Source organism: Nicrophorus vespilloides, unplaced genomic scaffold (genome assembly GCF_001412225.1).
Source record: "Nicrophorus vespilloides isolate i.1.1-1 unplaced genomic scaffold, Nicve_v1.0, whole genome shotgun sequence".
Lineage (NCBI taxonomy): Eukaryota > Metazoa > Arthropoda > Insecta > Coleoptera > Silphidae > Nicrophorus > Nicrophorus vespilloides.
Genome location: NW_017097091.1, coordinates 14,763 through 40,281, shown reverse-complemented (window position 1 = coordinate 40,281; position 25,519 = coordinate 14,763). Strand labels below are relative to the sequence as shown.

General features: G+C 29.5%; 1 protein-coding gene across 4 annotated transcripts in view; it reads right to left on the bottom strand.

Annotated features, from left to right (window-relative positions):
- LOC108558882 (calcitonin gene-related peptide type 1 receptor) overlaps window positions 1-25,519 on the bottom strand; it is a gene marked incomplete at its 5' end in the record, with an annotated part of 38,997 nt that overhangs the window by 1,869 nt on the left and 11,609 nt on the right. The window contains 7 exon segments of one of the 4 annotated variants that reach the window (XM_017915931.1): window positions 25-117; window positions 2,130-2,219; window positions 2,284-2,325; window positions 11,969-12,092; window positions 14,901-15,071; window positions 17,732-17,955; window positions 22,790-22,916. In XM_017915931.1, the coding sequence (XP_017771420.1) occupies window positions 52-117; window positions 2,130-2,219; window positions 2,284-2,325; window positions 11,969-12,092; window positions 14,901-15,071; window positions 17,732-17,955; window positions 22,790-22,916 (844 nt within the window). 4 annotated transcript variants of the gene reach the window in all.

The window sequence follows — 25,519 nt, the reverse complement described above, 5'->3', positions numbered from 1 at the left end:
CAAATAAAAAAAAATTGTAAATATAATTGAAAATATTTTCTTTCTCTTCTCTTAAGGATTGTTTTGTGGTAAAAGTCTTCCAATTTCGTCGATGGGTTTCCTTTTCTTTGAGGCGTCCTAGATAATAGATAATCAAAAGGTCGGTTTACAAAGTAAATAAATAAGTTAATGTTAAATTAAGTTAATTTTTTGTTTGTTAATTTCGTGGACATGCTTTGAGCGTTAGCAGATGCGATGGAATTATGGCTTTCGCATGGGGTGTTCTGAGTGGATCATCTCTTCAGGCAATTAATGCGGATTTGCAACAATCGTTGTTGTGTTTCCAATGCAATTGTGTGTTTCACCACTCGATCCGATTCCGAAATACAATAGGTGACGGTTAGATAACATCACTTTAATTCCTGACACACTATATGATTGGTACAATACGAGACGACAAATTGCAGAAATTGTAAATCAATTGAAGCACAGATTCAGAAAAATATTTTTAAATAATAATTATTTATATTGCAATTAAATTAATTGCGTATTGTTGTTTTTTGTTTTTCATATCTGAGCAGCAATTATGAAACTAATATTAATTAATTATTTTCATTCATAATTAAGTTGCATGAATGGAGCTAATTGCAATGCGCTGCGTTGAGTAATTTTCAAATTGATCGTGAATTTATTGAATTCATTTAATTAAAGCTTATTTTTGAGACGAAATAATGAAATATATTTTATAGAAAATAATTATTAATAATGACTAATTCAAATTATATTAAGTTTCTAATTAATCCTTCAGAAAGGATCATTTATCAAAGATGTAAGATCATATTATCAAATAACTGTTTGCTCTTGTTGTGTATGTTGATGTAGAAGTCAACTCAGAAGTTGTTATATAATCATGTAACATCTTCAAAGGATTAATTTATATAAGTTTGTTACTTTTTGGATCAAAGAAATGCACTATTTTTCCATTAAATACTTTTATAAATTGTTAATTAGTTTCTAACAATGAACTACAAAAAATTAAGAATAATTACTTCTCTGTCATTAAGAACGATAACATTTCAATGCTTTTAGAAATACACAATCGTCCGTCGTTCATGCAAGCACTTGTAAAGTTGATGCAATGAATGTAAACGCGAAAACATCGTTCATTAACCGTTGTAAACATCGCAATGTTTTCTTTAATGCAATTCTGCAATTATGAAACTAATATTAATTAATTATTTTCATTCATAATTAAGTTGCATGATCATTTATGAAAGATGTAAGATCATATTATCAAATAACTGTTTGCTCTTGTTGTGTATGATGATGTAGAAGTCAACTCAGAAGTTGTTATATAATCATGTAATATCTTCATTTATATAAATTAATTACATTTTTTATTAAAGAAATGCATTATTTTTCCATTAAATACGTTTGTAAATTCTTAATTAGTTTCTAACAATGAACTAGAAAAAAAAACTACTTCCTGGTATTAAGAATAATTACTTCTCTGTCACTAACATTTCAATGCTTTTATAAATACACAATCGTCCGGCGTTCATGCAAGCACTTGTAAAGTTGATGCAATGAATGGAAACGCGAAAACATCGTTCATTAATTAACCGTTGTAAACATCGCAATGATTTCTTTAACGCAATTCCGAATTTTCATCAAGGAAATAAAGTTTTGCATGATTAATGAGTTTCAGCACGTTTAATTACGCTTTCTTTCACAGTAAGCTCAGTTTTGACAAGAAGCTATTGAAATTGTGAATGCAATAAAATTCTCTTTCACAAAATTATATTATTATTAAAAATTACAAAAAAACTAGATGTAGAGAGAATTTTCTTATAATTATCTTTTTCTATAAGAATGTTGAAAAATATCGTCTGTTAAATCAATTAATTGTGAGATGATGTGTCTGGATTTGTGGTTCAAAAGTTAAAATGTGAAAGTTTGACAAGGGTTTAGATATGTTGTATTATCTGTTAGTATGTTAAATGTGTTTTAAATTGAGTTTAGTTGAAGAGGGATGGTTGTGGAGGAATAGTAAGTTTTGACGTGTGAGTGATGCAGTCTGGAGCATGGAGCTCGATAATCCCTTTTCCTATCGTTTTACTGTTTGTCGTAAAAGTTTGAAAAGTATCTACCTTACGTACCGATACGGTTGTTACCGTACAAGAGTTCGCCCTCGGTCTGAACGTCGCCGCTCGCCATTTCCTCTTCATCTGTGCCAACACCTGAAAAAAAACATCAACAAGCATTAGCAAAAGAGGTCTGAAAGCTGAAAAATAAGACATTTACCTCTCCGTTAAAGAAGCAGAACAGTATGGCCACACATAATCCCTGAAACATATATATAAAAAAACGTTTATAATTGATTTATAAATAATTTGAAATGTATTCAAAGACGATTTTCTGAATAATTCAATTTGATTATGTATAAAAATAACATTTTCCAGCATATTTTATGAAGATATGTAAATTTTCAAAGTGCGTAATTAGGTTTGCAATCTGCGATGTACGTATAAGTACATAAGTGTGTACATAGCAGATATAAGTATGTATTATACAGATGTAACATTCCATTTGTGTAATCTTGACTTTAATTTACAAATTTACCCCGAACACGTTGCATTAATTAAAACTTTGTTAAGCACTTTGCTGCGCGAAAAGTTACGAAATATTTTCATTTTTTTTTTCTGCATTCATTACCAGCAATTATTTCACTCCGTGCATACGTGAATACGTTACTCGGGAAACTGTGCAGAATTCGAAACAACAAGAAAAAAAAAGTGATGTAATGTATGGACTTTTTCCTGCAGCAATTTTTAGTTAGTAATTTAAGTACTATTAATTTGTAGATTATTATATGATAAAATTATATAGAAGTAAATGGAAAAGCTATAGTTTTGTCTTTAATATGGATATGTTTGCTATAATGATAGAGTAATTAAGTAAAATTGTAGAAAAGAGAAACGTTTTTGATGTAATCATAAAATATGTAAAAGTGGTAAACTTTTGAGTTTTTCGGTAAAATTATAAAATTTAGACTAGTTTTATAAATTGTATTAGTTTTTATAAGAAAAGTTAAATTATAAAAAGATCAGTTTTAATAGTTTCCACTAAACTAGTGTAAAATTATGGAAAATATTCAAATATCTTTAAATCGGTGATGATTATTATTAAATTCTCTATGGAAGTAAGTGGAAACTGGGTTTAATTTCTACAAGCTGTGTAGTGTAGAGCACAAAACAAACACCGGAAAATTAATTAACATGGAATTGGAATTAGCAAAATTAACATTCTAGTTGATTTGGTTGCATTGGCAAGTTTCGTGCAACAAATCGAATATGCAAAAATTATAACGTTAAGCAATATAATCATATCGCAATTAAACCAATTTCGGTGTTTCAGCGGTTTTAGTAAAAAAAAAACTCGACCTTTCGATCAAAGTGAAACAGTTAAATTGTCTAGACTAGACTTTGAACGAAAAATAATTGGGACTCGGATTTAATGGTGCAATCAAAAATAATTTCGGCTTAAAATTATTTCTCGAGCGAAATTCTGCCCCCATAGGACTCGTAAAAAGCACTCTTTCTCTCTCGATTTATCTTTCTTTTATTTTTTCTCTCGCTTTATGTATTTAGTCCTGTGTTGCAAGAGTGATTGATGTTAGTTCTTATTATACTTTTAGTAAGGGATTTCATTAAATTTACTCGTTAGATCAGTTTGCTTCTGTAAGCAAATTTAATACACGGTAAAGTCTCAGTATATTCATGGACCTGTGTCCCTTAAGCAATTTCCATTTATTATTCTTGCTAAAAAAAATAAATAGATGTAAGATGGAGTAATTTAGCATGAAAATAATAAAATATATAAACCATGAAATTTATTTTCTTAAATATTTTTACTTATATTCAGGAGTGTTTAATTATTATTTAATATTATTGTAAGTTTTTAATAAATGATGACAATTTCATAATTACATTAAAAAACACAAATGTTAAAAGTTACATTTTTTCTTTGATGCCTTCAATTAATGATGATTTTTTAATACACTTGGTTCTCTTTTTATGCGGTAGATACATTCCACAGAAAAACGCATAAAAATAAATCGCACAAAAAAGGACTAGATACACGTATAAAAATAAAGGATACGTTCCATTTTTTAAAACCGCATAAAACTAAATTAATGAGTTACAATATATCGAAAATCGCATAAAAAAGGGTTTATTAAATTTCAGAAAAATGTTCTGAAATGTTTATTCATAATTTTATAAAAACGTTAACAATCATAGACAAGTTTATTAAATTTCAGGAAAATATAATCTTAACATATTCCTTCTAAATTTATACGGAAAAATTTTACAAAAAAAGTACAGAATTTTTTTATGAAAGTTAATCTTTCTTCACATTTTTTCTTTAGAATTATCGTCACTATATGAGAGTGTTCGGCATAATTCGAAATCACTTTCATCTCTTAAAGAGATAGTCAGCATATCAGATCTGAAGATAATGATTCTTCACAAGTAAAATTAGTTTCAACTTCGCATGTTGATTTTTTCCCTTGACAATATAATCAATCATTAAACTTTGCGATGGATTTGCTATTTTTTTGTACAATTCCTGATATCCAGAAATGCAATTCTGAAGCTCGACCAATCGATTACTTAATTTTTATATGTCTTTACTAGGTTATCCCTGTTACACACTTTCATTACTTTTTCTCTTTTTGCTTAAAAAAGGATCACTTCTTTTAGAGGCAAGTTCAAAGTGAAAATGGATAGGCTTTGAGCGAAGATATCCATGCCCCATTGATTACAACCTAATCGAATTGCTTGTCTACTGCTCTTATCAGTTTCCCATTATTCCTTGCCAAACTTCATCGGAGCTTCGCAAACCGACCCAGATTAATTACCCGACACCCCGATAAAAATCATTAGATTTGTTATGAACACCCAAAACCAGATAATCCTATTTTCCTAACAAAAAAGAACTTTCAATCGATCGGAATTACACAGTAATTCCGTCCTTTTAATGCCTATTTACTGCTTGGATGGAGTCCAGTCCTTTGAACTTATTCTCCTCCTTGGACCATCTTTCTTCTACGAAAGGTTATATTACTATGCCGAGCAGTGTTCGCGTTTTATCACTGTTACGTAAACGCATAAAAAACCGTTTAAATCACAAGGGTGCCGTGAATACTGACAGGAAACAGTCTCAACTTACGTTTAACGGTTTTTCTTCCCTCTTTCATTGTTGTATATCACTAATTTTACAGAATCCAGTAAAAAACATATCTATTTTTATAAATTTTAATAAAGTTTACAAAACTTATAAAATGTATTTCAAATATTCCTATTTAATCCTGAGGTAAATTAATTTTTACACGCATTATTTCCTATTTAATTTCAACAATCGTTCAATTTTTTTTTGTTATAATTTTCCTCTCTTTTGCAAATAACCGGTGATAAATTAAAATTTAATTAAATTTTCCCGCTGCTTTTACGGATGTGCGCTTTGCATGTTCATGGGTGTGCAGAGGTGTACGTATACAGAGGTCGCCTCGGAAAAGGTCTGATACAGCAGCAAAAAGTTAATTAACTTTCCACTTATATAACATTATGCATGCGAAACAAAACTGTTGAGCAATCCTGCATATAAAGTAACGTAATCACGTTAATACGCAGAACGGAACTCGTTCTAATTCCGGCGGGCAATATTTGCCTTTCGACGTTTCGAAAATAACGTTCATAACAACTTCGTTTCAAGCTTTAATCAACGCTCCGAATAGAACACAAAAAAAAACTAAGGGTTAATGTTTAAACGTTATTCAAATCAGGATTTTGTTTTGTTTTCGAGCTGTTAAATAGGACAGAACGGAAGGAAAAGGGCTACAATATATGTGGGAGATCGACGAAACATTAATAAAGATTCTCTAACAGTTGGGCCGTTTCAATTGAGCCATTAAGCCCGAATCATTCACGTCCCATTGCCTCTACATTCGGAAACCTTTTGTTCTTTGAAATGAGAAAAAAAAACGCATTTATACCTCCACCTTTCTATTACTCTTTTGTTTTTCCACCCTCCGCTGTGTTATTGGATGAATAAAAAAGAATAAAAGAGAGAAAGCTCACACATTCCGGGGTTTTCGATTGAGTGGTTTCGCGGAGAGACAGGAAATAAAAGTGTATATGTAATAACGTAAAAAGACTCAAATTTAGGGATGTAAAAAAAAATATTTTGCTTTCATTACTTCACAAAAAGAAATATTTGTTTTTAAATAATTTAATTTTACTCATTCATATTTTAATCATAGAAATAATTAATTAGTATTTTTTTAAATTACTCAAATATTTTCAATTGTTAATTTTCAAAATTAGTATTTTAATTCAGTGATTTTTTTTTTACAATTTTAATTAAATATTTTTTATTCAATCAATTATAAAAGTTTAATTAATTAAATTAAATTAATTATTATGTGTTTTACCATAATTAGGACATCAGCGTTTTTTTTTACAATTTTAATTAAATATTTTTTATTTAATCAATTAAAAAAGTTTTATTAAATTAATTATTATGTGTCTTACCATAATTAGGACATTATTTTGTTTTTGTAAGGAAGATTTGTGACATCTTTGGATTTGCAATAATGTTATGTAATGCAATTTTACCAAGACAACAGTAACTAAGGAGATGCAACAGGTGTCCATACAACGTAACTTTATTTCGTTCTCGGAGTCACGAAAGAAATTGCTTTGTAAACATTTTTTTTTAAAGTCCATCTTGTAAGAAATAAAATACTTATTTTCAGTAAAACTTTTATTAAAATAATGAAAGAATATTTACTTATATTATTTAAACCAAACTTTGTACACAGTTTATTATGAAACTGTAGTAAATTCCTATAAAAATAATCTATAATATTTTCATAATTTCTTTATATAACTAAATTAATCACTTAAATTCAGTTTTTTTTTAACGCAGTGAAGGTTAAATTAATAATACAATTATAAATCTTATATGAATATCGTTTAAAGTCAAAGCCATCTCCAATTAAGTGATTCGATGGAGAATCAAAGAAGGTTATGGAAATTTGATAATTGATGTTCGTTGGGTTAAAGCTGTGTATTCAATTATAATTGAATAGTGAGTGAGTCCATAATTAAACGATCGAACCGGACTTTTGATCTCTCCTCTAGACCCATCCACATTAGATACCGATGGATAAGCCATACGGAATACCCAATTAATTAAATCTCAATCAAATATTGATTACAATATTAATTATCTAAGAGAAACCAAAGCTAATGAAACTTAACAAAATACATCAAAGAACAATGATTAAATCTTTCAGTTATTAGATTGTATTCATAATTAATTAGTAAGCTTTTTATAATATTGATTTTTCTATTTTCGTCGAAACTGTGTTAAATATTTAACGAATCGTATAATTATTGTGGAAATGCAGAAGTGGTATTTTTGGTTTCGGATGGGATTCTTCGTGGAGTCGAAGTTACTACACGGTTTTGCACTTAATGCTAACCAATCATGGTGTGGGGGAATCCAAAATAACTACATATCTTCTCAGAGAATTATTCAATGATCCGTCGCCATCTGCATGCATCCATCTCAACATTTGCATATAATATAAATTCTCTATCGTTTCGAGCATAAATTTAGCCCCGAAGAAATCCAATTTCGTTACTCCCTTGTAAAAGTGCACGAGAACGCAAAGAAAGCCAAATTATTGATTGTCAGACATGGAAATATTGCAATGTGTCTCCTTTAGAGAAAATTCATGATCAATTTGAAATTTATTAAAAATTGTTGACGTGGCTACTTTATTAAAAGTATAAATTTGCAATGTAAGTTGCAGTTTCACAGTCAAAAGAAATAGTGAAATCGCAAAACTGTAATGGGTAGAATGGATCTAAATGATACATATGATAGTTAGATAATTGGGGAATACAACGTATATTCAAATATTGCTGTGATTTTATCCGTTTGGCTATATTTCGTAATCAAAAATGAAATTCCGAAAAATTAACGATCGAAAAAGCAGTGTATTCACATTATAATAATTTTCTCAGAAACTGTAATTTATAGAATGAATCCAAATGATACATATGATTGCTAGATAATTGGGGAATGTAACGTGTATTGAAACATTGTTGTGATTTTATCAGTTTGGCTGTAATTCGTATTCAAAAATGAAATTACGAAAAATTTACGCTCGAAAAATCAGTGTATTCACATTATAATGATTTTCTCGGAAACTATAATAGATAGAATGGAACCAAATGATACATATGATAGTTAGATAATTGGGGAATGTAACGTGTATTGAAACCTTGCTGTGATTTTATCCGTTTGACTATAATTCCTATTAAAAAATGAAATTACAAAAAATTTACGCTCGAAAAAGCAGTGTATTCACATTATTATGATTTTCTCAGAATCTGTAATAAATAGAATTGATCCAATTGATTCATATGATAGTTAGATAATTGGGGAATGTAACTTGTATTCAAATATTGCTGTGATTTTATCCGTTTCGCTGGAATTCGTATTCAAAAATGAAATTAAGAAAAAATAACAATTGAAAAAGTAGTGTATTCACATTATAATAATTTTCTCGGAAACTGTAATAGATAGAATAGATCCAAATGGTACATATGATAGTTAGATAATTGGGGAATGTAACGTGTATTCAAAAATTGTTATGATTTTATCCGTTTGGCTGTAATTCGTATTCAAAAATTAAATTACTAAAAATTAACGATCGAAAAAGCAGTGTATTCACATTATAATGATTTTCTCAGAAACTGTAATAGATAGAATGGATCCAAATGATACATATGATAGTTAGATAATTGGGGAATTTAACGTGTATTCAAATATTGCTGTGATTTTATCCGTTTGGCTCTAATTCGTATTCAACAATGAAATTACGAAAAATTAACGATCGAAAAAGCAGTGTATCCACATTATAATGATTTTCTCAGAAACTGTAATAGATATAATCGATCTAAATGATACATATGATAGTTAGATAATTAGGGAATGTAACGTGTATTCAAATATTGCTGTTATTTTATTCGTTTTGCTGTAATTCTTATTCAAAAATGAAATTACAAAAAATTAACGATCGAAAAAGCCGTGTATTCACATTATATTGATTTTCTCAGAAACTGTAATAGATAGAATAGATCCAAAAGATACATATGATAGTTAGATAATTGGGGAATATAAAGTGTATTCAAATATTGCTGTGACTTTATCCGTTTGGATGTAATTCGTATTTAAAAATGAAATTCCGAAAAATTAAAGCTTGAAAAAGCAGTAATATAAAATACAAGTAATATTCATATATGTTTATATAAATAATTGCATCAATTAATCAAATCAATAAAAACATTTATTTTTTGGGACTACTTCTAGAAGTACTTCTATAAGTTACTTGGCAAATATTGTTTAGTATACAATTATTTCAATTTAAACATGGAATGAAATGCATTATTTCCATATACATTTTTCCATAATTGTTTGAATTTGTAATAATTAACGCTCGTTTCAAAATATTCGAATCAAAAAGCAGCATTCTTCATGTGAATATAAAAATGTGTTTAACGTTTTAGATACGTAGTTGCAGCTGTAGCTAATTCTTCGTGACAATTCGCGACGTTTCGCATTTCCGAACGATTGTTTAAACAATGCAGGTGTTTTCGTACCCAAATATGGATTTGTTTATTTGTACGCACCTGCAGCTGTGATTCATCGAGACGCAGGTGTGTGCGAAGTTTTATCGTCCAATTTTAATAAAACGCGCAAATATAGAATTTGAATAATCCGTAAATACAAGAAATTATTTATAATTACTAAACAATTAAAATATTTAATATTTAATTATAAATCTATCTTTCTGAATATATAACATTTGCTAAAATTGATGTAAAATTACTTGGCAAGTTAGAAGTCTTATTCATATATGTTTATATAAGTAATTGCATCAGACTGCTCATGCAAGTACTTATATAAGTTACTTGGTAAATATTGGTAACTATGTAATTGTTTAAATTGTTGAAAACTCTTGCCAAATGTGCAAAATGTTTTGTCACTTTTCAATGAAATAAAAATTGATTAAACAAGTATTGAATTTAATTTTACAATCTTCAAATATATTCATTATTTTTACAAAAATGTCCTAAAATTTATCAAATATTACTTGGCAAGTTACAAGTAATATTCATATATGTTTATATAAGTATTTGCATCAATCAATCAAACAGATTGTGAATAAATTTATACGATATAAAAAAAAGTAATAATATAACATATTTGTTAATAGTTGATAAGAATATGTCACCAGATCCTAAGGTGACAGCTGTCACAACATACTTGCTTTTAGTTGCACTGCTATCAGTATTTCATCAGTTCCTTTCTTTGACACAAGGTGACAGTTATCATATTGTGAAACAAAGTTATTGAGAATACAAAATAATTCTTTGGTTTAAATAAATTTAAAAAAAAAACTATTGAAATTATTATATAATTGTCATACATGTCATTTGAATTAACTGATTGTTATTGAATACCAAACAACTGTATATTTTCTAATATCAAATTAGTATTCGTGATATTGTTCGGATGAATACGAAAATTCCATGAATGTATACATGCAAATCGCACGTCAATGCAATTATTATAAATAATTGAAATGACGCGGCTCGCATTCATCGGATTAATGCGATTTGGCAGATAGGAAATCCTAATTCGCATAGGTAAAACGCTATAATTATTATTGACGTCCGGCAGAAACCGAAACCCAGCTGAATTGAAGCGAAGCCACGATTATTTCCATTGCCTTTCATATAATAATCATTCAGATAAAAACGTGTCATGTCAATTCTATTGACATATTCATATTACACATTCATAAATTATGACAGCTGTCATTTCTCTGCATTTATCAATGAAATATATTTGTTTATTATAAATATCTTTGTAATATTTTAAAATTATATAATATTATAAAAACTTTCTTTTTACCAAAAAAATATCCCTTTTCCTTCACTTTTCACTTTGAAATGCTGTAATTGTATTCACAGTTGTGTTTACAGTGTATTTTTTGCGCCCTTGAATCGTTAAACGCGCAATGCACAAGGGAAAACAATTTTTTTTTTCAACCCTCTGTTTACGTTCCTTCGCGTTCGCTTCCGGTTGTATCTCTCCCTCAGATCTGTTAAGGGTGAAACAGACGCTTATTGTTTCTCGCACGCATTCCTTGAATACCGCAAATTATCGTTGACATCAGCCAATCTACAGGTTACATAAATGTCGAGAATATTTATACTATTTTTTAATAATTTGTTACGTAATACATATTATATTTTATTGATCAATTGCTAATGGACTTTATATACAAATAAGTGTTTTTTTTTAATCAATTGTAAATAATTAAATATACAAATGGAAAAGTAATTAAATTGGAAATATATAAATCACTGATGGATTTTACTTTTTATTAGTTTGCTAATTAATAATTGTATGTTTATTTGATTAATTTACATAATAAACTGCTACTGAATTTTGTATAGAAATTTTCTCATAGATTATTCTTTTCATTGTTGATTGTAATTATTTTGTTGCTTAATATTTCTGATTGAAAACGAAATAATCTAAACTTGTATCCGTTTCTTAACAACTACAAAAATATGATGAAATCTCATCTCTATCGGTTTTGCAATCCTTTGTTGCGTTTCTATGAAATCCTCAATCTCCAATATTCCCTCGACTTCTTCCGAGTTCTCCGATTGATTGGATTGCATCATTGCAATTTTTACGTACAAAAACCAACCGCTCTTCAATTTATATAGCGAAAACGATTTTGTCCATTGACCAGAAATATATTTTATACAATTTTTGCGGTATTAAATTTGATTATTTTCAGTTGAATTTCACTACTTTTTTCTTTGTTACTTACCTGTAATGAAGCAGTTACGGCTTGGACGACTTCGTAGAGGTACTCCCAGAAACCGTCCTTGTCGGGTCTGAAGGGTGTCAACAGGAAGTTGAGGCCGAGTAACGGAACCAGCAGAAGCGTTGCTCTGAAACACATGTATACGAATCTCGTTCACAACGGTTGGAGGAGTTTAATTCATTTCCGCTTTCGTATGCAGATTAATTTATGCAAAATGGGAGAAAGTTTAAAGCAGAGGTTCTCAAACTTTTTTTGTGTCGTAGACCCCTTGCCATGTTTTTCGGTTTTGGGTAGACTCCCTAGATCTTTATAATTATTAAGATCTTTGCTCTGAGACTTTGCGTATGCTTCTAACAAGATGATACTGGTATATCATTATGTGCAGGTTTTTACAAGTTCAAAATGTATTGCGACCACAAAGCGAATGCCTACATCCATATATAATAATCCCGACTATATCGAAATCCCGACAGTGTCTTTTATTATTATAATGTATACAATAACATTTTTAAACTATTCCGAAGCGTAGTCATCATCTATTATTATTTAACTATTATTTAATATTAATAACAATAAATTATTATTAATAATTCAATGAAATTAAATAAATAAATAACAACAATTAATAATCTCAACTCCCCCCGTTATATTCTAGAAATATTTTTTTTTTAAAATTATCTTTATTATAATACATAAATGAATAAAATAATTATAATGAAAGACTATGAGCTATTCCGCGAAGATAACTCATTAATGTTCTGGATCTTGATATAGTCGGGATTTCGAATGTCGGTGTTTCGATACATTCGCGATTTCGATACAGTCGGGATTTCGATACAGTCCGGATTATGGTTGTCGGGATTTTGATATAGTCGGGATTTCGAATGTCGGTGTTTCGCTACAGTCGGGATTTCGATACAGTCGAAATTTCGAACGTCGGGATTTTGATTGTCCCCATTGTGCACCCCCATTTTAATTTCATGAACCCCCAATTTTTTTTTCGCTGACGTAGACCCCTTGCAGGTTGTCATAGACCCCTGGGGGTCGATATAGACCACTTTGGGAATCACTGGTTTAAAGTAATGAAAAATGAACGCTCGAAAGAGCAGTGATTTTCTCGAAAACTAGATCTAAAAAGATGCAAATGAAAGTTGGAAGTTTGGGAAATGCATTGTGATTTCATCAATTCGGCTGTCTGTAATTAACGTTGAATTATGAAGTAATGAAAAATTATCGCTGAAACACATGTATATGAATGTTGTTCACAACGATTGGAGGAATTTGATTCATTTCCGGTTTCGTATGCAGATTAATTTATGCGAAGTGGGGAAAGTTCGAAAGGTCATACGTGGCGCAAAACAGCAAGAAAACAACATTCCTCCATGTATCATCTTTCGTACGACCTTTCCGCAAAGAAAACTTATCCGAAACTTTTTAGAAGACCCAAACAGGAAAACACAATAAGAAAAGTTTTTTTTACTTCTTTTGCTACGTCCATAACACCTTGACTTTTCCACAAAACAAGCCATTTTATTATGTTTTCACGATATGAATAAAATTTAAACTTATATAAGTTTATTATTCAAGATAATCTAAAAAAATCTAGAATATTCAAATCCTCAAAATCAATGATTTTATACGATGGACAAAGAAATGTATAAATTAGTTATTGAAATTAATTTGTAAAATTATTACAAAGATTATATTTATCTTTAAGTTGGAGAAGTAATAAATTTCACTCTTATTGAAACTAAATGACAAATAGGTTTTCGTAATGATTGGATACGTTTATTTATTGATATAAATCACGTCAGTTTGAAAACATTTTCCACCACGAACATAATAACACCTTGACTCTTCCACAAAACAAGCCATTTTATTATGTTTTCACGTTATGAATAAAATTTAAACTTATATAAGTTTATTATTTCAAATAATCTAAAAAAAATCTAGAATATTCAAATCATCAAAATCAAAGATTTGTATACGATGGACAAAGAAATGTATAAATTAGTTATTGACATTAATTTGTAAAATTATTATAAAGATTATATTTATTTTTAAGTTGGAGAAGTAATAAATTTCACTCCTATTGAAACTAAATGACAAATAGGTTTTCGTAATGATTGGATACGTTTATTTATTGATATTTATTGATTATGTCCACACAACATAATAACACCGTGACTTTTCCACAAAACAAGCCATTTTTTATGTTTTCACGGTATGAATAAAATTTAAACTTATATAAGTTTATTCTTCTCAATCAAATCCTCAAAATCAAAGATTTTTATACGATGGACAAAGAAATGTATAAATTAGTTATTGAGATTAATTTGTAAAATTATAATAAAGATTATATTTATCTTTAAGTTGGAGCAGTAATAAATTTCACTCCTATTGAAACTAAATGACAAATAGGTTTTCGTAATGATTGGATACGTTTATTTATTTATATTTATTGATTATGTCCACACAACATAATAACACCTTGACTTTTCCACAAAACAAGCCATTTTAATTATGTTTTCACGATATGAATAAAATTTAAACTTATATAAGTTTATTATTATCAATAAAATCCTCAAAATCAAAGATTTTTATACGATGGACAAAGAAATGTATAAATTAGTTATTGAAATTAATTTGTAAAATTATTATAAAGATTATATTTATCTTTAAGTTGGAGAAGTAATAAATTTCACTCCTATTGAAACTAAATGACAAATAGGTTTTCGTAATGATTGGATACGTTTATTTATTGATATAAATCACGTCAGTTTGAAAACATTTTCGACCACGAACAAAACGGCAAGAAAAGTGGTGTCTCTTATAAGTTTTCGTAAACTTATAAGAGCAGAAGTTGTGTGCAAGTTTGTGTGAGCTTAGTTTTTTGTTGTGTGTTGTCTTTTATTTTGTGTTAATGGTGAATTACCTCAAAGCCTGAAGTGAAGCCCTGGAAGCTCCGGATCCTCCCTGGGGTTGCTGCCTCAATTTAACGTACAACACTCGCAGTATATTTGCCAGGAAGACTAAGTTGAGGAAGATGCTGACGGCCACTGGGATCTGTAGTAGAATGAAGAACTTTCCATCGTCCATCCAACAGCTGCAATGATTGAGATAATAAAGAACGTGATGAATACAAATGTTGGTTGGGTTTTCATTGGGGAAAAAAGGCCGAACATTAGCTGATTTATTTAGTCCTTCATCCCCTCAGGACAACGGACAGCACTCGCTAAAATCCCCCGCGGGCCCCACTCGTTTGCGTTTACTTTGCACCAAACAGAAAATTTACAACCCCCATTACGATTCAATGAGTTTGCGGCAGTAATTACGGTAAATGGGGTAAAATGCTTAGAATCAGCGTCCAAACCAAAGATGCAATAAATAAACTCAATTTTAACTTTTCCGTTTAATTTACAAACTTGAATACGTTTAACATTAAAATTCTTCATGCACGCAAATTCTAATATACTTTTTTTAAAGAATTTATTGTTGTTAAATAATTTAATAAAAAAAAATATTTTATTTGAGGAATACGGCAATAAAATGTAGACGATTCTCGGAAATATAAAAGAGTTGAATGAAATGTAGTAAAAAAACGTGAAAAAGATGTGTAAAGAATTCCAACACGAGTCTAGACCATAAAAATAATTTATTCGAAATAACATTGAGGAACGAATAAATATTTCAATGTCTCGCCTATTTTTTATAGTTTTATCAAATTCCTTTCGTATTAAGTTATTGCTTATTACAGAAATTGCGTAATGAATTTGAACAAGTAACTTGTGATGTAACGCTTAGTGCAATTGTAATTTAATGTTTAAAAATATAATTTTTCATAAAATATTTCTATATATTTTTTTTTCAATAAATTATAACCCCAAGTTTTCGCAATTGATTTATGAAACAAAGAATTATTGAATTCAATGCATAAATAAATTACATTATTAGTCAAAATATGATTCAAATAAAAAAAATACTAAAAAGTTGCCTTCCGGCAATAAATTTGAATGAAATATGCATATATGTTTTTCATTACATTTCATTTCGTGAACTGCATTAATTATCGCTACAATAATAATAATAATAATTATTATTACAAATTACAAATTGAGTGTATTTTTATTTACATTGGAAATGAGAAAATAAACAAAAATATTAATACGAAACATCATTTAGCAGTTAATTAATATATTTTTAAATATTACGTAATAATTATTATAATGTATTTTTGCCAATTATGTAATAAATAGTTCAAATTTAATTACATTCAAGTTAATATAAATTATCTTATTTATTTACTAATTTTGTATTGGTTTTAATGTCTAACGACCAAAGTTTTACTGGCAATTCTAATTAATTCACTAATTAACATAACATATTTCAATATTTAAGCAGAAATTAAAGAGTTTGTTATTTATGTATATTACATGTAGTTAGAGTTTTGCATAGTTGTAGATTGATGAGGAATAATATTTTTTATGTTACACAATTTTATGCAAGTAAAGCAAATTTATTGCACACATAAATTAATGATAACAACCAACAATTGCATAAAAATGATATTTTGATAAATTGCGGTTATATTTAATAATTATTATCTAAGTGCTACGCAAAATGCTTTGATAAACTGGACAAAATTTATGTTTGTTTCACTTATTTTTTGGTGGATGTGCCGGGTGTTATGTAACCGACATCATTTTTGCTTTATTTTTATCATTTTTTTTAATATTTTTTATTATTTGCAATTAATTTATTTGTATCTTATATAATAAGACAATAGTAATTAACAACAATAATATTAGTTTATTTTGAACAAATTTAACGCCTGTTGTGCATTTACATAATGGTTTTTTTTTATAAAGCATACATTTATTTTCATTTACAAATGAAAATTGCTAGTTATTGATGCATTGCTTTTTGCTGAAATACACAATTTATATCGTTACGTAAAACAAATATTTCGTGAATGAAAAAATGAAAAATATTTGTAAATAAACGTTGTAAATCAAAAATTAAATATTTATATAATTTACCAATTTATTTATATAAATTTTATGAAAAAAAAAACTAAACTTTCATGAGATTTAAGTTTTTGAAAGATAATTAAAGGTTTCGTAATTAATTTTAAAATTGTGAATAAAAAAAAATAACTTTTAGTGGTTTCTTCTTGGTAAGATTATTAAAGTTTCCGAAGTTAATTTAGAATTTTTTGAATAACTAAAAGTTTAATTTTTGTAATCCAACTATAAATAATGCAAACAATGATATGGATTAATTAGAATTGTGGAATTGTGCGGCTTATGAACGTGGAAATTGCACACGTCGGTCAGTCCATAATGCAAAGTGCATGCATATATATAGACAAGGATTAGTTGACCCAGATCCACTCTTCACCTGGGAAAAGCGCATCTTTGCCGTCGTACAAATTAATGGCAAGCAATAATTTGTCGCTTCCATTATGTCCCAAACATTTGCACTAATTTCATCAACAAAAAAAAACTTCTTACAAAATTTTCCAGAATAAAAGAACGTTAATTTCCCTGAGGCGAAGAGAAAATTAAAACTTAATTATACACCATACTCGTTCGTTCGTTCCTCGCCATCTTATGGAGATCTAAATGAATAAATGATTGCACCCTGCGGTCGTTTAATACTAAGCCGGGATAGTTTTCGATTATGTAAATCTGCCGTTGCAAATTACGGTCGACCGCCTTTGTTGAACGTTCGTGGTGTTAGTGTTGGTGATGGTGGTACACTTACCCAACGTCGTTTTGGTCCTCGAACGTGTATCGAAGGTAAGCGTAGGGAACGACAAATATTATGGGCAGTCCCCATCCTAGTAGGAGCATGCATCGCAGGAGTTTGGTCTCGGAGATGAACGCTGATACTAGAACGGTGTGCAAATATAATCCCTCTCCCAACATCCACGAGTAGTTGGATATGAGGAAGAGCATCAGGACTGCGTGAAGACCACGACACCAGACCTGAAACAATGCGGTAACGGATTAAACTCCAGCAAACAACCGGACCTCAACTCCTTGTTTGTCTTAAGAGGAACTAAAAGAAACACAAACTTCGGAGCATTAACTTGTCCAAGGATACAAACGCCTGTCTTACATAAACTCCGACCACTGCGCTTATACAATAAACCTCTTGAAATTTATATGCACTTACATTAAATTTACAATCTGAATTAATTATAGTAACTACACAAATAAAATAATTAAGTTACAAATTTCTTTTTTATGTAAAATTCAATTTTCAATTGTACACCATGTATGAAGAATGGAGTTTTCCAAAAGTTTCGCGCAAAGACTTGAATTATGTGCAGGCTAATTAAATTTTGTTACGTAAAGTAGACTCCGGTGTCTGCTGGGTCGGAGCACAATGTTCTGTTACGCAATTTCGGCGCTTCGGTAATTAGCTGATAATTCTGTGTAAGTGGCATTCCGTTCCAAGGAGCTCAGGGATCGGGCATAGTTATAGATCTCTAGATACGTATACTACATACCACTAGATTTATAATATTAGACATATTCCATTAATAAAACCTCAAATTTCCACCTTAAAAATGCAATACTTTCACGTTCTTGTTTTCAAATTTTGTTGATACATTTTTGAGTCCTCACAATTTATTTATTTACTCAATAATTACGAATGCTAATGAATATACACAATATAGAATGAACTATGACCTTTTAATTGTAGTACTTGTCGTGTTCTTGTACAAGTTAACAAAATTGAGTAATGAAATTTGTTAGTTGTGACTTTATATTTTATCAAATTACTCAACAACCACATGTAATTACAACTATAAATACATCAATTAAAACCAAACATAATGACTTTCATTTGAAAATATAATCATATTTATGTCTATTGTATTTATTCTGCAATAAACAGTCAACATTTTAAAGCATTAAAAAAAGCAATACTTTCTCGTTTTTATTTTTAAATTTTGCAATTTAATCTTTACAATTTATTTATTTACTCTATAATCATGAATGCTAATAAAAATATCGATTGTTGAAACTATATATTGAACTATGACATTTCATATGAACATAGTTCGATATTTGTAGTGTTTGTCGTGTTCTTGTAACAAGTTGACAAAATTGTGTAATTCCCTTAAATGTAGTGACTTCACATTTTATCAAATTACTGAACAACCACATACTCTAATTAAAACTATGAATACTCTTATTAACAGCAAAGATACTAGCTTGAATTTGAATAAATTAACATTTTGTATCTCTTGTAGTTTTTCTGCAATAAGCTGTCAACTTTGAAAGCAAAGATTTTACATTTTCTTATAATAATCGATAAATAATCATGATAAATATAAATATAAATAGTCTAATTAAAGCTAAATATATACGCTTTAATTTAATTACATTAATTTAAATGTTATTACGGTTCTTTAGGAATAGATAGCTTAAAAAAAACACTGTTATCATATTTTATTTAATTACTCGACAACCTTTGATGTTAATTAGAAATATGAGCACTTTAATTAAAGATAAATGAACAGGCTTCATTTTGAATGAATTTGCATATTTGTAGCAATTACGGTTTTCCTGTAATTAGCTGTGCAAGTTTAATGCTCCAAAAATGAAGTGTCTTCATATACTGTACTAAATATATATCTACATATTTTGAATGGGGGTGGTTCATTTCGTACGAATGAATGAACGCACCGCGATGGGTGCAATTCGGAGGTTGGGTTTTCAAGGGTTGTCGGCTTGCGGTCGTGTCTGGAAATCCATTCCGGTTTTATGTCGTCGTGTAAAAGTTTGCGTGAAATTTGCATGCGAATGATATTAGCGTGGAATTGCACTGTCGGTGTAATGTTTGCGGAAGACCGGAGACACAGACGTGGATGAGAGCGAGAAGGAGAGATGTAAAGGGAGTGAACAAGAGAGAGAGAAAGGACGAGAGAGGGCTGCACGGACATTTATTTATATGGATTTCAAGCGTAATATGTTTGCTTTCGGATGGATGTGTACATCAGCTGTATGCAAATAAACATCTGTTTGGTCTGCCACAATATTTGGGGTAGGGACCAATAAGCTATTCGTGTTCACGAGGAGATACCGTAAATTTGATCGAGTCGAATGCAAGTTTACGTAACTACAACCAGTTAGCATAACTTTGACCTAGTGGAGGAGAGGCGTTCCCCATTGTTCCAATTGATATTCTAATTCGAGGAGTCAGATACCAAATGTAACGACTTCATCGGACGATACGTTGAATCCAATTGTAAACTCCAACAATTGCAACGATTCAAATCGATACAAATTTATAAAAAGTTACAGACACTAGTTTAACTTAGTTACATAACTAGTTGTAATCATCTATAATTCATGCAACAATCACGAAAATGACAGATCCAATCTAAAATATTTAATTAATAGCGGAATTGAGTAAAAGTATCTATTTCATTTCCGTGTCCAAACAAGAATCCGTTTCATTATTTATTTATTTATTGATTGGTGTGGCAAGGAAAACAGGACCGGAAAAACAGACAAATACGGATGGAAAGAACAAAAACCAACACACGCGCGCATTCCGACCGGAGGGTAGGAAAATAGGAAATAGGGGAAAATAAAGTGGTGATATTTATTGGTTGCGGTGCCGAATCCAGTAAATATTTATCCTCGTTCGACTTCCTATAAATTCCACAAGGCACCAAACGCGAACCCTTATAATATATATATAATATATATAATTGTTCGACGTTAATTTATATATAATAAATTGATACGTATTGTATAGAAAACGATAAAGTTAAAGTTATAATTAGTTTATGCGAACGCCACAACTTTAAAACTTGCGGAAAACCAATCGAATCGAATTTCCAATAACGTTTTTACCCATTTCCATTCGTTACAGGTGGTTTCCGAGGCGCATTTAATATTATATTTACGTGGGAAATAAATGAAAATCCCGATACTTTTCCCGATTCGAAAAGTTTTGCTTGATTACATAAGAAACAAAGTGAAATTTCATCAACATGTTTCTTTTTATTAACAAACGCATTGATTTTTAGTATAAACAAGTTACGTAACTGATAAATTCGGAATTTTGCTGTTTTCACATAAACTTGAATTACTCAGCAACTATATAAGTTAATTAAACCATAAAATATGCAAATTAAAGACAAAAGTCACCCCTTTCAAGCAAGTCTGCTAGCAGGTTCGCTATATAGAAAAACTGTTGCGTAATTGCAATTTTTTGCGAAGTTGATGGTGTTTTTGAATGGTTGATGGACGGAAGGGCGTAGCCAACGCAAATAATACGAGTTCTATTAAGGAAATTAATGCATTATCGATTGTTATTGTAGCTGAATACGCAGACAGACGCGACACGTAACCCGGAGCGTCGGTTTGTTTACCTGTAATCATAGAAATTATCACCTACATAACCATGTAGTAATAACGAACGAACCGGAAATGGGAATTGCTAATCCCATCACGCTTATTGGACTTAATATGAAGATACTGATTAAGATGTCAATATGAATATTCATTAGCTACACGTTCATTATAATCGCATCGAGTTATACATAATAAATGTATTATTACGTGACTGCTAAGCGCAATATGTGGATTGTAATGTAGTTTGGAGAAAATTAATGATTTATATTTTATGGTACGTTATTAATAGAGATTTTATTATATAACTAGTGAATAGATTGTTATGATTTTAGTAGTAATTGAATAATAAAATAGTAATTTAAATTGTTAATATTAATTTTGTAATACAAAATTTACATAAACTGGAGGTAGTATATTTCTATGTAATATGAACTGAAACTTTTCTCTTTTTTATAAAATTTAAAATTCCACGTGCAAACCGTTCATCTTATGTAAAAAAGTCGTAAAAATGTATAGAAGACAAAGGTCTATATTTGATAGAATTTAAACATTCATGAATCAAAAAATGTTTATGTAATTTGTATTTATTGTTGCATTAAATATTTGATATTTATTTAGAAAATTTGCTGATTTAGTTGTAATATTTTATAGAAATGTAGTGGAATATAAAGATAAAATAAAACTAAAACTATCCATGTATCGCTTTTGTTGTAAAATAAATAGTATTTCGATTCAGGATGAAATCGAATCGTAGGAAGAAAGGAAAGAAGCAGCGAAGCAATGAAAAGACAGACTTTTCAATCCGCGAAAACAATTACCCCAGACCAGGGGATTCGTTCCAGACAGGAGATTCCAATATACGTAACAAAAAGAGACCTCAACACAAAGACCCATAAAATCCAACCCGTACAGGATTTATAAACCGAAAGCGCTTTAATTCAAAATCCATATTTTATCGGTAAATTTCATTTAAATAAAAAAAATGGGCTTTACTAGATCGAGAAGTACAAGTGGATATCAACGCCAGACGCAGCTCGAACCATGATGATTAAGTAATGGATGTTGAGCGTGTGAAGGGGAGCGCCTAATCCAGTTAATTCGTTGGAATTTCTCCGTCTGCGAAAGGGAGGATTCCAGCAGCAATAAAATGCGTTTCTTTCTTTCTCTCGAGTTAAATCAATGGTTGTTTCAATTGTCCTGTTTTTTTAGATTTTCCTAAAGTGCAAGAGAAGCTATTTGATTTAATTAAATCGCTACGAAAACCTTAAGAAAATGAATCTGAAGGTGAATTTCGTGTTGCGTCATGTAATTTAATATTTGACCGGATTGGAAAGTCGCCGAGGAAATTTATTATTTGCGGAGCACTTATTGGAAAATTCTTCGCTACGAAAAACGATACGTCCTTCTCCTTCAATTTCGTCCTTAGACCAATTCTATTTACCTCATTATTTTTGATGACATCTATGTGCTTCACCACCAGATTGTACCACAGGATCCAAAGGAAGTTGTTGATCGTGAACGATCCGAACAGGTTCATGTGGATCGTGATCCTTGCGCATCGCAGCGACCTAAAATTAGAAGGAAAAAAAAATTAAATAAATAAACAAAGTTATAATAAATCATTCAATTTTTGGTAAACATTTGATTTATTCGGATGCGATTTGATTTATGATCACATTGCTACAGCGACCGGAGCCCATTAAATCACAAGCCGCACTGTTACGTAATTAGTGTAACTTCCATCCTCTCCTGACTGCTACAACAACTGCAGAAGCTGTATCGATTCATCATAGCTGTGATGTATTGTGTTTATCTGCAAGCGCGGCAAAGAGGAATCGATGCCTGTTTAAAACATTCATTGTGGTGAAACACAGAAAAAATTTGCAACCGCAAAAGGGTTGGAAGCCAAAAAATATAAAAAAAATGAAACGCGGAATGCAAATAAAAAAAATAGTTCATTTCCTCCCCGTCGAGTTTCATCTCATCTGAAATACATTCAAATTCGCTTTGATACGTTTTTTTTTTATATAACACATACGTTTTTTTTTTCTACTGTTGAATACGTTATTCCGTACGACTCTAATGGCGTGACGCATAACACCGTATGCAAATGTGTGTATCCAAAAGAAATGTACAAAAGTGTTATCCATGTGAAAAATTTAATTTTCGGAATTATATGCAACGGACGTTCGTTGACGTTGAAAACAAAACGTGCGGTTTTCAGAGTGTAAAATTGCATTTATAATATTTGGATAAATTTAATGTTTACTTTTAGTTTTTAACAAATTTAATGAATTAATCTGGAATTATGCATTGATGTACAAATAATTTATGCTGAATTACATTTAAATTATCAGAATTCACTGAAAACAAAAAAAAATATTTACATCATATAAATTGAATGCAAAATAAAAAAAACTTGCAATTTTCAGTTTTGAGTTAGTTTTTAACTTAGAAATTCATAAATTAAGAATGAATTGAGATGTTTCTGAATTTTTGTTATACTTTTGTAATAGTTTATCTATGAATTATTTCTATACTTTAAGAATATTTTGAATAAATCATTTCGTTGAATTTAGAATATAAAATTAGAATTTATCGTTTTTAAAACTAAACAGAAGCAATTTATCACAATAAAATATAATTTATGATGCATTTTTCATCTACGAGCTTTTCTACATAATTTACAAAGCGCGACGGACGTTATCAGTATAAGTGGCCGAACGAAAATGTACAATGTTTCAAACGAATTTCTTCTCTCGAAATATAAGAGAGCTTTGAGAGGATGTACAACGAACTTTTGTAGTTCTCTCGAAGGAATTTGAAAGGATTGGGATTTATTTAGAGAATGGAAGGATGTGATTGAAAACGTACATTACAAAAAGCTCTAATAAGATTAATTTTCGAAAGCTACTAATTCTTCCATCCGAGTCTTCGAACCGCAATTTATTGCCGAACGTAACTTCCACTTTAATCCTTATCCAGGATAATTGCGTTCCTAACAGCATTACCCAAAGTGATTAGAATACTTATATATATATAACAATTTTATGTTCTAATGAAGATATTTTTTCGAATTCAGAGAAATACATTAAATTTAATTGAATTAACTAATGAAATCTAATTAAAAATATTTCAATTTATGTTTCTTACAGAAGAACTTATAATAATCAAAATTTCATCTATATTATTATTATATTAATATGAGGTTAATATTGATAATTTATTATATTTTTGTAATATAGATGGATCGTAGTGGAAGGAAAAGGTTAGTATCCTGCACGCAAGACGTATATTTTATGGTTTTTATTGAATTTCCGGTAAGTTATGAAAGTTCGAAGCGTATTTCGCTTTTCAATTTTACGTTGCGCACTTGGATGGAAAGTAATCAATCACCATCTGGGCAATATTAGAAAATAAGAAGTAAATGAATGAAGGTGTGTGTGTGCAACATGCGGTTCACTCGACACGTGTTATTGAAACAGTTTCATTCATGGATTATTTATGATATACGTAAAGTGTTATCAAATTTCCATTACATACAAGAACTATTTTCATTCGATTAAATTTGAGATTTATTACAAGATTATCTGTTATGATAGGAATTGATAATTTGAATTGTGAACTGAACATTATTATTATATAATTAATAATGTAATAATTAAACATGTTATATTTAACAATATTTGAAATGAAAAAATATTGAATAAAATATTGGAATTAAGAAACTTTATAATTTTTATTAATTTTCATCAACATTTTTTATGAAATCTACTCTCAAGTATACTCAAACTTATCGTTTCTTTTTTTGCATATTTAATAAAATTAAAATCGGAAAAGTGTGTTTGGCTTTGGCCCTGAGAGTTTGAAAAACTTTCTTAATTTTATTAAATATGCAAAGAAACGATAATTTTGAGTACATTTGAGAGTAGATTTCATAAAAAATGTTGATGAAAATTAATAAAACTTATAAAGTTTCTTAATTCCAATATTTTATTCAACATTTTTTCATTTCAAATATTGTTAAATATACAAATATAACTTGTTTGCAATTTAGACACACGTTTCAAGTCAATTTTCGGTGACTTTAAGAGATCAAGCTTACGTTCAAAAGGAACAATTCATTCGGATGGACGAAGCAATTCATCTTTTGAAGAAAATCGGATTTACT